At 45.5% G+C, this 13031-nt stretch overlaps 1 protein-coding gene across 1 annotated transcript in view; it reads left to right on the top strand.

The window, feature by feature from the left end:
- The window catches only part of LOC124594638, a 99920-nt gene that overhangs the window by 59784 nt on the left and 27105 nt on the right, over nt 1-13031 (top strand). The window contains exon 3 of the mRNA XM_047133005.1: nt 6711-6820. Coding sequence (XP_046988961.1) covers nt 6711-6820 — 110 coding nt within the window. The remainder of the gene's footprint in view (nt 1-6710; nt 6821-13031) is intronic.

The raw sequence follows: 13031 nt of genomic DNA, 5'->3' as shown, positions 1-13031 counted from the left end.
ACGACGAGACACCTGCAATGGACGAGGCAATTCTTCGTGCAGTTGACGATAACCCTAATGACAGCGTCAGAGAAGTTGCTACTGTACAAGGTAACGTTGACCACGTCACTGTATGGAGAGTGCTACGGGAGAACCAGTTGTTTCCGTTCCATGTACAGAGTGTGCAGGCACTATCAGCAGCTGATTGGCCTCCACGGGTACACTTCTGCGAATGGTTCATCCAACAATGTGTCAATCCTCATTTCAGTGCAAATGTTCTCTTTACGGATGAGGCTTCATTCCAACGTGATCAAATTGTAAATTTTCACAATCAACATGTGTGGGCTGACGAGAATCCGCACGCAATTGTGCAATCACGTCATCAACACAGATTTTCTGTGAACGTTTGGGCAGGCATTGTTGGTGATATCTCGATTGGGCCCCATGTTCTTCCACCTACGCTCAATGGAGCACGTTATCATGATTTCATACGGGGTACTCTACCTGTGCTGCTAGAACATGTGCCTTTACACGTACGACACAACATGTGGTTCATGCACGATGGAGCTCCTGCACATTTCAGCCGAAGTGTTCGTCCGCTTCTCAACAACAGATTCGGTGACCGATGGATTGGTAGAGGCGGACCAATTCCATGGCCTCCACGCTCTCCTGACCTCAACCCTCTTGACTTTCATTTATGGGGGCATTGAAAGCTCTTGTCTACGCAACCCCGGTACCAAATGTAGAGACTCTTCGTGCTCGTATTGTGGACGGCTGTGATACAATACGCCATTCTCCAGGGCTACATCAGCGCATCAGGAGTTCCATGCGACGGAGGGTGGATGCATGTATCCTCGCTAACGGAGGACATTTTGAACGTTTCCTGTAACAAAAGTGTTTGAAGTCACGCTGGTACATTCTGTTGCTGTGTGTTTCCATTTCGTGATTAATGTGATTTGAAAAGTAATAAAATGAGCTCTAACATGGAAAGTAAGCGTTTCCGGACACATGTCCACATAACATATTTTCTTTCTTTGTGTGTGAGGAATGTTTCCTGAAAGTTTGGCCGTACCTTTCTGTAACAGCCTGTAGAAATACTAAAACAAATTCTCAACATAAATACACAAACACAAATAGAAAGAATTTACCGCGCACAAATAACTGCCGCTGTGATTACTAATCAGAAGATTACAGCTGTCTACGCATCCTAGGCAGGGTCAGCGACGTGGAACGGGGTTTATTTCAATAAATGACGGTGAGGGATCCTAGGCGGGTCCGCCAAATGTCGGGGTTTTTTGACATGAATGCTTTTACTTGTTCACTTTCCCTACTTGATCTGGACGTTGGCTCTGGCTGAAGGCCTGTTATGAGACCCAACCTGTTAATTAAAACTGCCCCTTTACTAATTTTGATTAATATTTGATAACTAAATAGTGTTCAGGGAACTGATCACTAATAAACAAACAAGGATAGCATTGAACACGTTTATTGAACAATAAATCTTCCTAACATCAAACTGAACAATGACGTACATTTATAAGTGATAAAATCAAGATTAGTAATCGCCCTTAAATTCCAAAACTAACTCTTAAGGTCGGGTAACGCATCTGTACCTGTTATTTTCTACTCTCTCTTCTTGTCAGACATCATAAAATACGTCAGACAAACCTACTTCAATTACCAAATTCTCAATAAGAGCGTGGCTGGAAAACTGAGATGTGGTAATCACAGGCGTTCGTAATTTCGGATTAAATGCCGAAGCTGAGCTTCACGTTACGAAATGCAGCGTCGTGGACAGGTCAGCAAGCTGCCGATGGCGTCTGCGTCGTCGGGGAGCCTCAATTGTAACAAAACTGAATTTACTTTCGCGAACAGGCTTCCTGTTCGTAAACTCCTATTCAACAGCTAATTCTGCTTTCTTTCCAATCGTCTCGCAGTCGTTAAGACGGGACTCACCAGCCCAAAGGCGGAATCCAGTGACGTCTTTAATAAAGTGTGGCTCAAGGAAATTGCTCTGCTCCTGTCTGCTTTCTGTGAGACAGTATTCCCAACCGTAATTGGCGGAATCAGCCTGTCTCTAACAGTAAAACAAGACAGTTCCCCTGACTGAATACTAGTTTCAGTTGCAGCTGGCAGACTTATTCAAAGTCCTGCACAGCACACGGAAAAGAACTTACTCTCCTACAGCAGAGCCGAAAGCACGACGTCCGCTCGCTACAGGAGCTAAGACGCTTCTCTTTGATAACAGCTCCAAAAGCTTCCCTCTGCAAAAATCAGCACCCCATGCTATTTTCGAGCTGCCCAATCCCGTGGCTCTAGACCAGCACAGTTCGCTTCCAGCCAATCAAAACATTCCGCGCCTTACTGCACCTAGAATGTTCTGGAAACTCCGTTCAAAATTGAACCCACCAATCGTGCCTCTCTGTTCGCCCTCGCGCGGGGAAAGGCCATTGCACTAGCTTAACCGCTTTTCTTAGAAAGCCCCAGAAAACGTTAAGACTCGTGGGAAGGCTCCCTTAGGCCACAGCTCGTCTTGACATAGTGGCGTCGGCGTAACGCCCAGCGCCAACGAGGCACCGTCCCTCGAAGGCCTGCCTCTGTTGTCTACATCTACATCTACATCTACATCCATACTCCGCAAGCCACCTGACGGTGTGTGGCGGAGGGTACCTTGAGTACCTCTATCGGTCCTCCCTTCTATTCCAGTCCCGTATTGTTCGTGGAAAGAAGGATTGTCGGTATGCCTCTGTGTGGGCTCTAATCTCTCTGATTTTATCCTCAGGGTCTCTTCGCGAGATATACGTAGGAGGGAGCAATATACTGCTTGACTCTTCGGTGAAGGTATGTTCTCGAAACTTTAACAAAAGCCCGTACCGAGCTACTGAGCGTGTCTCCTGCAGTCTTCCACTGGAGTTTATCTATCATCTCCGCAACGCTTTCGCGATTACTAAATGATCCTGTAACAAAGCGCGCTGCTCTCCGTTGGATCTTCTCTATCAACCCTATGTGGTACGGATCCCACACTGCTGAGCAGTATTCAAGCAGTGGGCGAACAAGCGTACTGTAACCTACTTCCTTTGTTTTCGGATTGCATTTCCTTAGGATTCTTCCAATGAATCTCAGTCTGGCATCTGCTTTACCAACGATCAACTTTATATGATCATTCCATTTTAAATCGCTCCTAATGCGTACTCCCAGATAATTTATGGAATTAACTGCTTCCAGCTAAATTTTGTAGCTAAATGATAAGGGATCTATCTTTCTATGTATTCGCAGCACATTACACTTGTCTACATTGAGATTCAATTGCCATTCCATGCACCATGCGTCAATTCGCTGCAGATCCTCCTGCATTTCAGTACAATTTTCCATTGTTATAACCTCTCGATACACCACAGAATCATCTGCAAAAAGCCTCAGTGAACTTCCGATGTCATTCACAAGGTCATTTATCTATATTGTGAATAGCAACGGTCCTATGACACTCCCCTGCGGCACACCTGAAATCACTCTTACTTCGGAAGACTTCTTTCCATTGAGAATGACATGCTGCGTTCTGTCATCTAGGAACTCTTCAATCCAAACACACAATTGGTCTGATAGTCCATATGCTCTTACTTTGTTCATTAAACGACTGTGGGGAACTGTATCGAATGCCTTGCGGAAGTCAAGAAACACGGCATCTACCTGGGAACCCGTGTCTATGGCCCTCTGAGTCTCGTGGACGAAAAGCGCGAGCTGGGTTTCACACGACCGTCTTTTTCGAAACCCATGCTGATGCCTACAGAGTAGATGTCTAGTCTCCAGAAAAGTCATTATACTCGAACATAATACGTGTCCCAAAATTCTGCAACTGATCGACGTTAGAGATATAGGTCTATAGTTCTGCACATCTGTTCGACGTCCCTTCTTGAAAACGGGGATGACCTGTGCCCTTTTCCAATCCTTTGGAACGCTACACTCTTCTAGAGCCCTACGCTGCAAGAAGGGGGGCAAGTTCCTTCGCGTACTCTGTGTAAAATCGAACTGCTATCCCATCAGGTCCAGCGGCCTTTCCTCTTTTGAGCGATTTTAATTGTTTCTCTATCCCTCTGTCGTCTATTTCGATATCTACCATTTTGTCATCTGTGCGACAATCTAGAGAAGGAACTACAGTGCAGTCTTCCTCTGTGAAACAGCTTTGGCAGAAGAAGATTAGTATTTCGGCCTTTAGTCTGTCATCCTCTGTTTCAGTACCATTTTGGTCACAGAGTGTCTGGACATTTTGTTTTGATCCACCTACCGCTTTGACATAAGACCAAAATTTCTTATGATTTTCTGCCAAGTCAGCACATAGAACTTTACTTTCGAATTAATTGAACGCCTCTCGCATAGCCCTCCTGACACTACATTTCGCTTCGCGTAATTTTTGTTTGTCTGCAGGGCTTTGCCGGCCGCGGTGGTCTCGCGGTTCTAGGCGCTCAGTCCGGAACCGTGCGACTGCTACGGTCGCAGGTTCGAATCCTGCCTCGGGCATGGATGTGTGTGATGTCCTTAGGTTAGTTAGGTTTAAGTAGTTCTAAGTTCTAGGGGACTGATGACCACAGCTGTTAAGTCCCATAGTGCTCAGAGCCATTTGAACCAATTTTTTACAAGGCTTTGGCTATGTTTATGTTTGCTGTGAAGTTCCCTTTGCTTCCGCAGCAGTTTTCTAATTCGGTTGTTGTGCCACGGTGGCTCTTTTCCATCTCTTACGATCTTGCTTGGCACATAGCCACGCAATGGGTGCCTACCTGCACCGGCGGCGCGTCTCCCCCAGTGGGACGCTTTCGCATGCCGACTCGTAATGGTCGGTTGTAAACTTCCGCACCCCTCTGCCCTGCCTTTGAGCAGTGCCGCTCGTCCGCTCCAGCCAAACTCCGTGCAAATATCACCTGAACCCTGACTTCATGGAACATGCGAATTTCTTAAAGTTAATACGTGTCTTATGCCGTCTGATACTCCCTATATTAATTTCAATCGGCTTATTGCCTGATAAATAACAGAGTAACCGATATCTAACTCGTCTCTGCAACAATTATTATACTACAGTAAGGTGCAAAATACTGCTACCTTACAATCTCAAATCAATTCCATATTCCTAGATTTCCGCAAGGCTTTTGATACTGTTCCTCACAAGCGACTATTAAGCAAATTGGGTGCATATGACGTTTCGTCTCAGTTGTGTGACTGGATTCCTGATTTCCTCTCAAAGAGGTCACAGTTCATAGTGCTAGATGGTAAATCATCGATTAGAACAGAAGTGATATCTGGCGTTCCGCAAGGTAGTGTCGTAGGTCTTCTGCTGTTCCTGATTTACATAAATGAACTAGGTGATAATCAGAGCAGCCTTCTTAGATTGTTTGCAGATGAAGCTGTCTAGTAAAATCATCAGATCAATTCCAATTACAAAATGATCTAGAGAGAAATGCTGTATGGTGCGAAAAGTGGCAATTGGCACTAAACTAAGAAAAGTGCGAGGTCATCCACATGGGTACTAAAAGAAATCCGACAAATTTTGGGAATACGATAAATTGCAGATATCTAAGGGCTGTCAATTCGACTAAATACCTAGAAATTACAATTACGAGCAACTTAAATTGGGAAGACCAGATAGATAATGTTGTCGGGAAGGCGAAACAAAGACTGCGCTTTGTTGGCAGAACACTTAGAAGATGCGACAAACCCACTGAAGAGACAGCCGTCCTCTTCTGGAATATTGCTGCGCGGTGTGGTATCCTTAGCAGGTAGGATTGACGGAGGACATCGAAAAAGTGCAAGGAAGGGTAGCTCGTTTCGTGTTATCGCGTAGTAGGCGTGAGAGTGTCACTGATATGATACGCGAGTTGGGGTGGCAGTCACTGAAACAAAGGCGGTTTTCTTTGCGGCGAGATCTATTTACGAAATTTCAATCACCAACTTTTTCTTCCGAATGCGAAAATATTTTGTTGACACGCACCTACATAGGGAGAAATGATCATCATAATAAAATAAGTGAAATCAGAGCTCGAACGGAAAGATTTAGGTTTTCCTTTTTCGCAGGCGCCATTCGATAGTGGAGTGGTAGAGAAGTAGTATGAAAACGGTTAAAATGAACCCTCTGCCAGGCACTTAAGTGTGAATTGCAGAGTAACCATGTAGATGTGGAAAGACGATTGTAATTACTCAGGGGAAGACGAACCCTGTGCCAGGCACTTAAGTGTGAATTGCAGAGTAAACATGTACATGTAGAAAGACGACTATAATTACTCAGGGGAAGATTGTGGAGTGTCTGGTGACTGAGTAAACATGGGATGTGCTGGTGTAGGCACGGCTGTAGGACAGGGAAGTCTGGGCTGTGGTACACAAGGAGTGTTTGGATTCACGTTCGTGGGAGATGTAGGTGAAACTGTTACAGTTTTTTTGAATATGTGTTGGAACTTTGTTATCTGGTACAGGATGGGGATGGGAGAAGGTTGTCGATTATGGAAAGCAATGTGAAGTTTATATCGTGCAAAGATATGAAGGGCTTGCTAAATTTTGGGAACAGCACGGGTCTCAGGGTTGATGCTCTGTTGTTCTATCTACGATTGCTACAGTCAGTTGCCACTTGAGGATGGCTCAAAAAGCCATAAACAGGCCAGTTAACAATAAAAATTGTTGCAGAAAATTAAGAGAATTGCTTTATTTCGTGATTAATGTATCCCGTTTTCTCGGCAAGACGTGTTTTGCAGGAGGTGACATTCCGGCTGAACCGGAGGTGACTTCACAAAGCAGGCTCCCATCCCCTCCACCGACGCAACACGACACCTACAATGTGTTCCGCAGTCCCACGGATTTCCAGGTAAGTCTGTCGCAGCATCATTAAGTCTTATTGCTGGCAGCTTTATTATTGTTGGCTGGTTTATCCTCTGTTAACCGTCAAGGTAAATTTGATTGTAAATAGCATGAAAGTCCTAGAGAGAAAAGTCGAATGATGTAAGCTGTGCATAACGTGTGAAATTCTACGCGTGCTCGCAGACAAAGACGATCAGTCAGAGGTAGGGTATGAAATGTATGCTAAGCCATCAGCTCCACTCTTGTGCTCCACTGACACGAGATGTCACGCTGTCCTGTGGAAAACATATTATGGTGGGCGTATAGTGGAGGAGTTCGTGTACCAATATCACCCATTCATGGACCCAAGTCCTTCTCCCCATTTTTTTCTTCCAGTTGCAAATGATGCGTGGAAAGAGAGATATTCTATGAGCTCCAATGTGCGGGCTTTCAAATGTAAAATGAAATGATGGTGGTGGTGGCCCTCAACTACGTACCCCCAGACTCAGAGTTGAAATATTAAAAGTTTTGCCTTGTTTCGTTGTCTAGGGGCTGGGATACATACAGGGTGTTTCAAAAATGACCGGTATATTTGAAACGGCAATAAAAACTAAACGAGCAGCGATAGAAATACACCGTTTGTAGCAATATGCTTGGGACAACAGTACATTTTCAGGCAGACAAACTTTCGAAATTACAGTAGTTACAATTTTCAACAACAGATGGCGCTGCCGTCTGGGAAACTCTATAGTACGATATTTTCCACATATCCACCATGCGCAGCAATAATATGGCGTAGTCTCTGAATGAAATTACCCGAAACCTTTGACAACGTGTCTGGCGGAATGGCTTCACATGCAGATGAGATGTACTGCTTCAGCTGTTCAATTGTTTCTGGATTCTGGCGGTACACCTGGTCTTTCAAGTGTCCCCACAGAAAGAAGTCACAGGGGTTCATGTCTGGCGAATAGGGAGGCCAATCCACGCCGCCTCCTGTATCTTTCGGATAGCCCAAAGCAATCACACGATCATCGAAATATCCATTCAGGAAATTAAAGACGTCGGCCATGCGATGTGGCCAGGCACCATCTTGCATAAACCACGAGGTGTTCGCAGTGTCGTCTAAGGCAGTTTGTACCGCCACAAATTCACGAAGAATGTCCAGATAGCGTGATGCAGTAATCGTTTCGGATCTGAAAAATGGGCCAATGATTCCTTTGGAAGAAATGGCGGCCCAGACCTGTACTTTTTGAGGATGCAGGGATGGTGGGACTACAACATGGGCTTTTCGTTTCCCCATATGCGCCAGTTCTGTTTATTGACGAAGCCGTCCAGGTAAAAATAAGCTTCGTCAGTAAACCAAATGCTGCACACATGCATATCACCGTCATCAATCCTGTGCACTATATCGTTAGCGAATGCCTCTCGTGCAGCAATGGTAGCGGCGCTGAGGGGTTGCCACGTTTGAATTTTGTATGGATAGAGGTGTAAACTCTGGCGCATGAGACGATACGTGGACGTTGGCGTCATTTGGACCGCAGCTGCAACACGGCGAACGGAAACCCGAGGCCGCTGTTGGATCACCTGCTGCACTAGCTGCGCGTTGCCCTCTGTGGTTGCCGTACGCGGTGGCCTACCTTTCCAGCACGTTCATCTGTCACGTTCCCAGTCCGTTGAAATTTTTCAAACAGATCCTTTATTGTATCGCTTTTCGGTCCTTTGGTTACATTAAACCTCCGTTGAAAACTTCGTCTTGTTGCAACAACACTGTGTTCTAGGCGGTGGAATTCCAACACCAGAAAAATCCTCTGTTCTAAGGAATAAACCATGTTGTCTACAGCACACTTGCACGTTGTGAACAGCACACGCTTACAGCAGAAAGACGACGTACAGAATGGCGCACCCACAGACTGCGTCGTCTTCTATATCTTTCACATCACTTGCAGCGCCATCTGTTGTTGAAAATTGTAACTACTGTAATTTCGAAAGTTTGCCCGCCTGAAAATGTACTGTTGTCCCAAGCATATTGCAACAAACGGTGTATTTCTATAGCTGCTCGTTTAGTTTTTATTGCCGTTTCAAATATACCGGTCATTTTTGAAACACCCTGTAGTTGCCGCATTACGAGCCAAATACTACTGAGTCGACAGTATACAATATGAATATACAGATGAATCGGTTGGTCGAAGGTTTCTATCACTCGGCAATTGCGAATGCAACGTAGAAATTTGTAAATGAGAGATTGCAATTAAATAAAATCTGCAGGTACTATCTTAACGACTTTAAATGATGAGTACGATAGTAGAAGTACTTTTGAGAATGTGGTATATTTCTGCAAAACACTTATTGGTGTCGATGGTCCAGCAATTAAATAAAATATAAGTTGAATTACAGGGAAACAATAGATTCCTACTGAACGTAATTAGTTATGAACAACAACATAGCTCACAAGATATTCACTTCTAAACGCACACTACGTCTTCGCTGTAGAAGCCACGGAAATCTCACAGGTTCACAAATCGGCACTTCGAAGTATTTCTATCTCGCGACCACGCGCAAACCACTCCACACTCCAAGTCTCTCTCGACACCGTGCGTCCCTCACGCCGTACTGTCCCAGACTCCCCCGTGTCCTGTGCCGTCCTTTCCCTAGCGCTGCACCGTTCCAAACTACCTTCTGTCCTCTCCGGAAACGATGTTACTCCCCAACCTTGATACGTCTCTCTTAGTGACTAGCGCTGTGTTTGGCTAGAGCGCTCCCTCCATGTCTCCAAGCCAACATATCCACACAAACATAATGAAACACATTCAAAATAGTGGATTTACATTTAAATAACTTGAAATTGAATAAATATTCCTACAGCTGGACCATAAACACGCTCTAACAAACATTATTAAATATATAAACAAATTAAATAAACATATATCAAAGTAATAGTAACAGAAGGTAGGCCAGCAGCCTAATGTCTCTGTGATTTCTAAAACACAGCAAATATTTAACTAATTTCTTCATGAATAGTATATATCGGATGTAAACAAAGACACAGATGAATAAATATATTTCTAAGCATGCTGCTACCGTGTTTTCATGTAACTGTGGAGTAATTGTGGCATGACGCGATCGATTGTAACCGGCCACTTTGACCTCCAATAACTCATGTACTATTCAAGTCACATGTCTGTCATTTATACCAATGTAGGTTTACATTAATAGCTTTCTAAAGACACGTCGATCGACGAAATCGGATGAAGCGTTTACATTTTGGAAATTCGTTGCTGGGTGTTACTTGTCTAATTTACAGTCAGATAATACTTTAAACTATTAAAGATATTGAAAATCTGATTTCACCATCAGAATCGTTGTGCAAATAGTGGTAGTTTACATGTTTCTTTTTGAGGTATCATGATTCCTCTGGCTACTATTAATTTCTATATGAACTATGAAATGTCTCCAGAATGAGATTTTCACTCTGCAGCGGAGTGTGCGCTGATATGAAACGTCCTGGCAGATTAAAACTGTGTGCCCGACCGAGATTCGAACTCGGGAACTTTACCTTTCGCGGGCAAGTGCTCTACCATCTGAGCTACCGAAGCACAACTCACGGCCGGTCCTCACAGCTTTACTTCTGCCAGTATCTCGTCTCCTACTTTCCAAACTTTACAGAAGCTCTCATTCTGGAAACATCCCCCAGGCTGTGGCTAAGCCATGTCTCCGCTATATCCTTTCTTTCAGGAGTGCTAGTTCTGCAAGGTTCGCAGGAGAGCTTCTGTGAAGTTTGGAAGGTAGAAGACGAGATACTGGCAGAAGTAAAGCTGTGAGTACCGGGCGTGAGTCGTGCTTCGGTGGCTCAGATGGTAGAGCACTTGCCCGCGAAAGGCAAAGGTCCCGAGTTCGAGTCTCGGTCGGGCACACAGTTTTAATCTGCCAGGAAGTTTCATATGAAGTGTCTGTTATTAAGGTTTCACAAAGTCCACCATCATTGGCACTACCGGTGTACAAGTCTCTTTCATCGACACAGCGTCACCAAGGAATTCCCAGCCACGTGGTCCGGCCATTGTGCGGCATCACGCGGTTGCTAAGCTAACGTTCGGCACCAGATGGTTGGTGGCGGGCCGCGTCCTACCGAGAGGCCCCAGCTCGGCCACGCCAACTGCAAACTTAGAATATTTTCAGGGGGCCACGACCCGCCCATTACCTCACAAATGTGAGCTGGGATTTCTCTGATATCCCCATCAGGAAATATCATGTTCTCTTCTTGGAACATGTGCCGACAGAAATTTAATAATAATCTTTCGGTCATATAAAGTGCCTCTCTCACAGAATTGGCCACTGCAGTTGCATGATCATCTCGTACTTATTAAACAAACCTGTGACGGAGGCACTGCTCTTCCTTGTATCTTTATCTCTGCTATTGGTCCCATGTCATAAGGGTGCCAAACAAGCGTTATTTAAGAATCGATGAATGGACTTATTGTGAGCTACAGCTTGTGTGGATGAATCAAGATTCTTCCAATGAATCTGTCTCGCTTATGCTTTTTCTACAACAGTATATTCTATGGTTGTAACTGTTTACAGTAATCGACCGACAATCGTGTAATCCAACAACAATTAGACTGAATATAATCTTCTCAGTTTACAAGTCACTTCAAATAAAAAGTCGAGTTTACAACAACTAACACTGGCATCGTCATCAGGAGTAAAAACCACTGCCTGCTGGGGCTGGCATGGTGTTGCGCTTATGCACTGATCAGCTGTAACATTATGACCACCGACCTAATATCGATATGAAGCCTTCCAGGCGATAGCAGCGTCACCTAGTGAGGAATGTCTGCTAGTCAGACAGACACACACGTTGCACCTCTTGTCAGCGAGCGTGCTGCCCGCGTGTAAAATGGGGAAGCCGCGCGATCTGCCTGAGTTTGACTGAGGGCAGACTGTGATGGCCCAGAGGCTCGGCCAAGCATTTCGGACTGTGGGGTGTTCGAGGAGTGCTGCGGTGAGTGCCTTCAAACGTGCCGAAACGAAGGTGGAACCACGTCCAGACGTCATGGCGTTCGGCAGCCACGCATCATTGCAGAAGTCAGACGTCGTAGGCTGCGCAGACTGGTAAAACAAGAGAGGCGTCGAACTGTGGCGGCACTAATATCAGACTTTAATGCTGGGCAGAGTACAAGTATGTCTGAACATACAGAGCACCGAACACTCCTAATGATGCGCCTCTGCAGCCGAGGACCCATGCGTGTGGCATTGTTGACACCATGACATGGCAACTACGACTCAAATGGGCACGTGACCATCAGCACTGGACGTTGGCGCAGTAGCGGAGCGTTGCATGGTCTGATGAATCTCGATACCTTCTTCATAATGCCGATGGAGGGCGCGCATCAGTCGTCTTCCAGGGAACACCTGTGCTGCGGAACAGAGACAGGCTGGCTCGTTTATGCTCTAGAGAACATTCACATGGGCATCATGCAAGGTACCACGACGACGAAGGAGGTTGCAGACCACCTACACCCATTCATGACAGTCATGTTTCCTGATGGCAGTGACATTTTTCAACAAGATAACGCTCCATGTCACAATGCCAGAAGTGTGATGGAGTGGTTCAAGGAACTCAGTGGGGAGTTCCAATTGATGTGCTGGCACCTCAACTCACCAGATCTGAACCCGATCGAACACATCTGGGATGTGACTGAGCGTGGCGTCAGAGCGAATCGCCCACCTCCCTGGAAATTAGGTGACTTGTGTATGTAGATGTGGTGCCAATTCCGTGCAGAGACCTACCGGTGGCTCATTGTTTCCATGCCATGACGCATCGCTGTTGTTATCCGTGCCAAATGTGGACATACTGGCTATTAGGTGGGTGCTCATAATGTTCTGGTTGATCATGTATAAGCGCGTTACAAACGCCTGGAACCTTCTAGAAAGGGCCAAAGTGACACATGCACAAGAGGCGAGCTGCCTATCTCGTAGCAGCTCTACCCACTCCAGGACCGGGCCTCGTGATGCGCGTTACAGCGCGTGATGCTACAGGTCCTACGAGTTGCAGTGACATTCTCTGGCGGGATGCGAGTTACTATTTGCCACCAGTTTAATACTTCGTAGCTGCATGTTTAAATATAGGCTATATATCGATAACAAATGACAAAGTTAAGGCCCTTTTCATCCACAAATTGATTACCGGCCGGTCCCAGACGTAGCCGAGCTTCCACAATGTATCCCAGGCAAGACAACTAGTG

This window comes from Schistocerca americana, chromosome 2 (genome assembly GCF_021461395.2).
Source record: "Schistocerca americana isolate TAMUIC-IGC-003095 chromosome 2, iqSchAmer2.1, whole genome shotgun sequence".
In the NCBI taxonomy this organism is placed as follows: Eukaryota; Metazoa; Arthropoda; class Insecta; order Orthoptera; family Acrididae; genus Schistocerca; species Schistocerca americana.
This window is presented reverse-complemented; position numbering and strand designations above follow the sequence as displayed.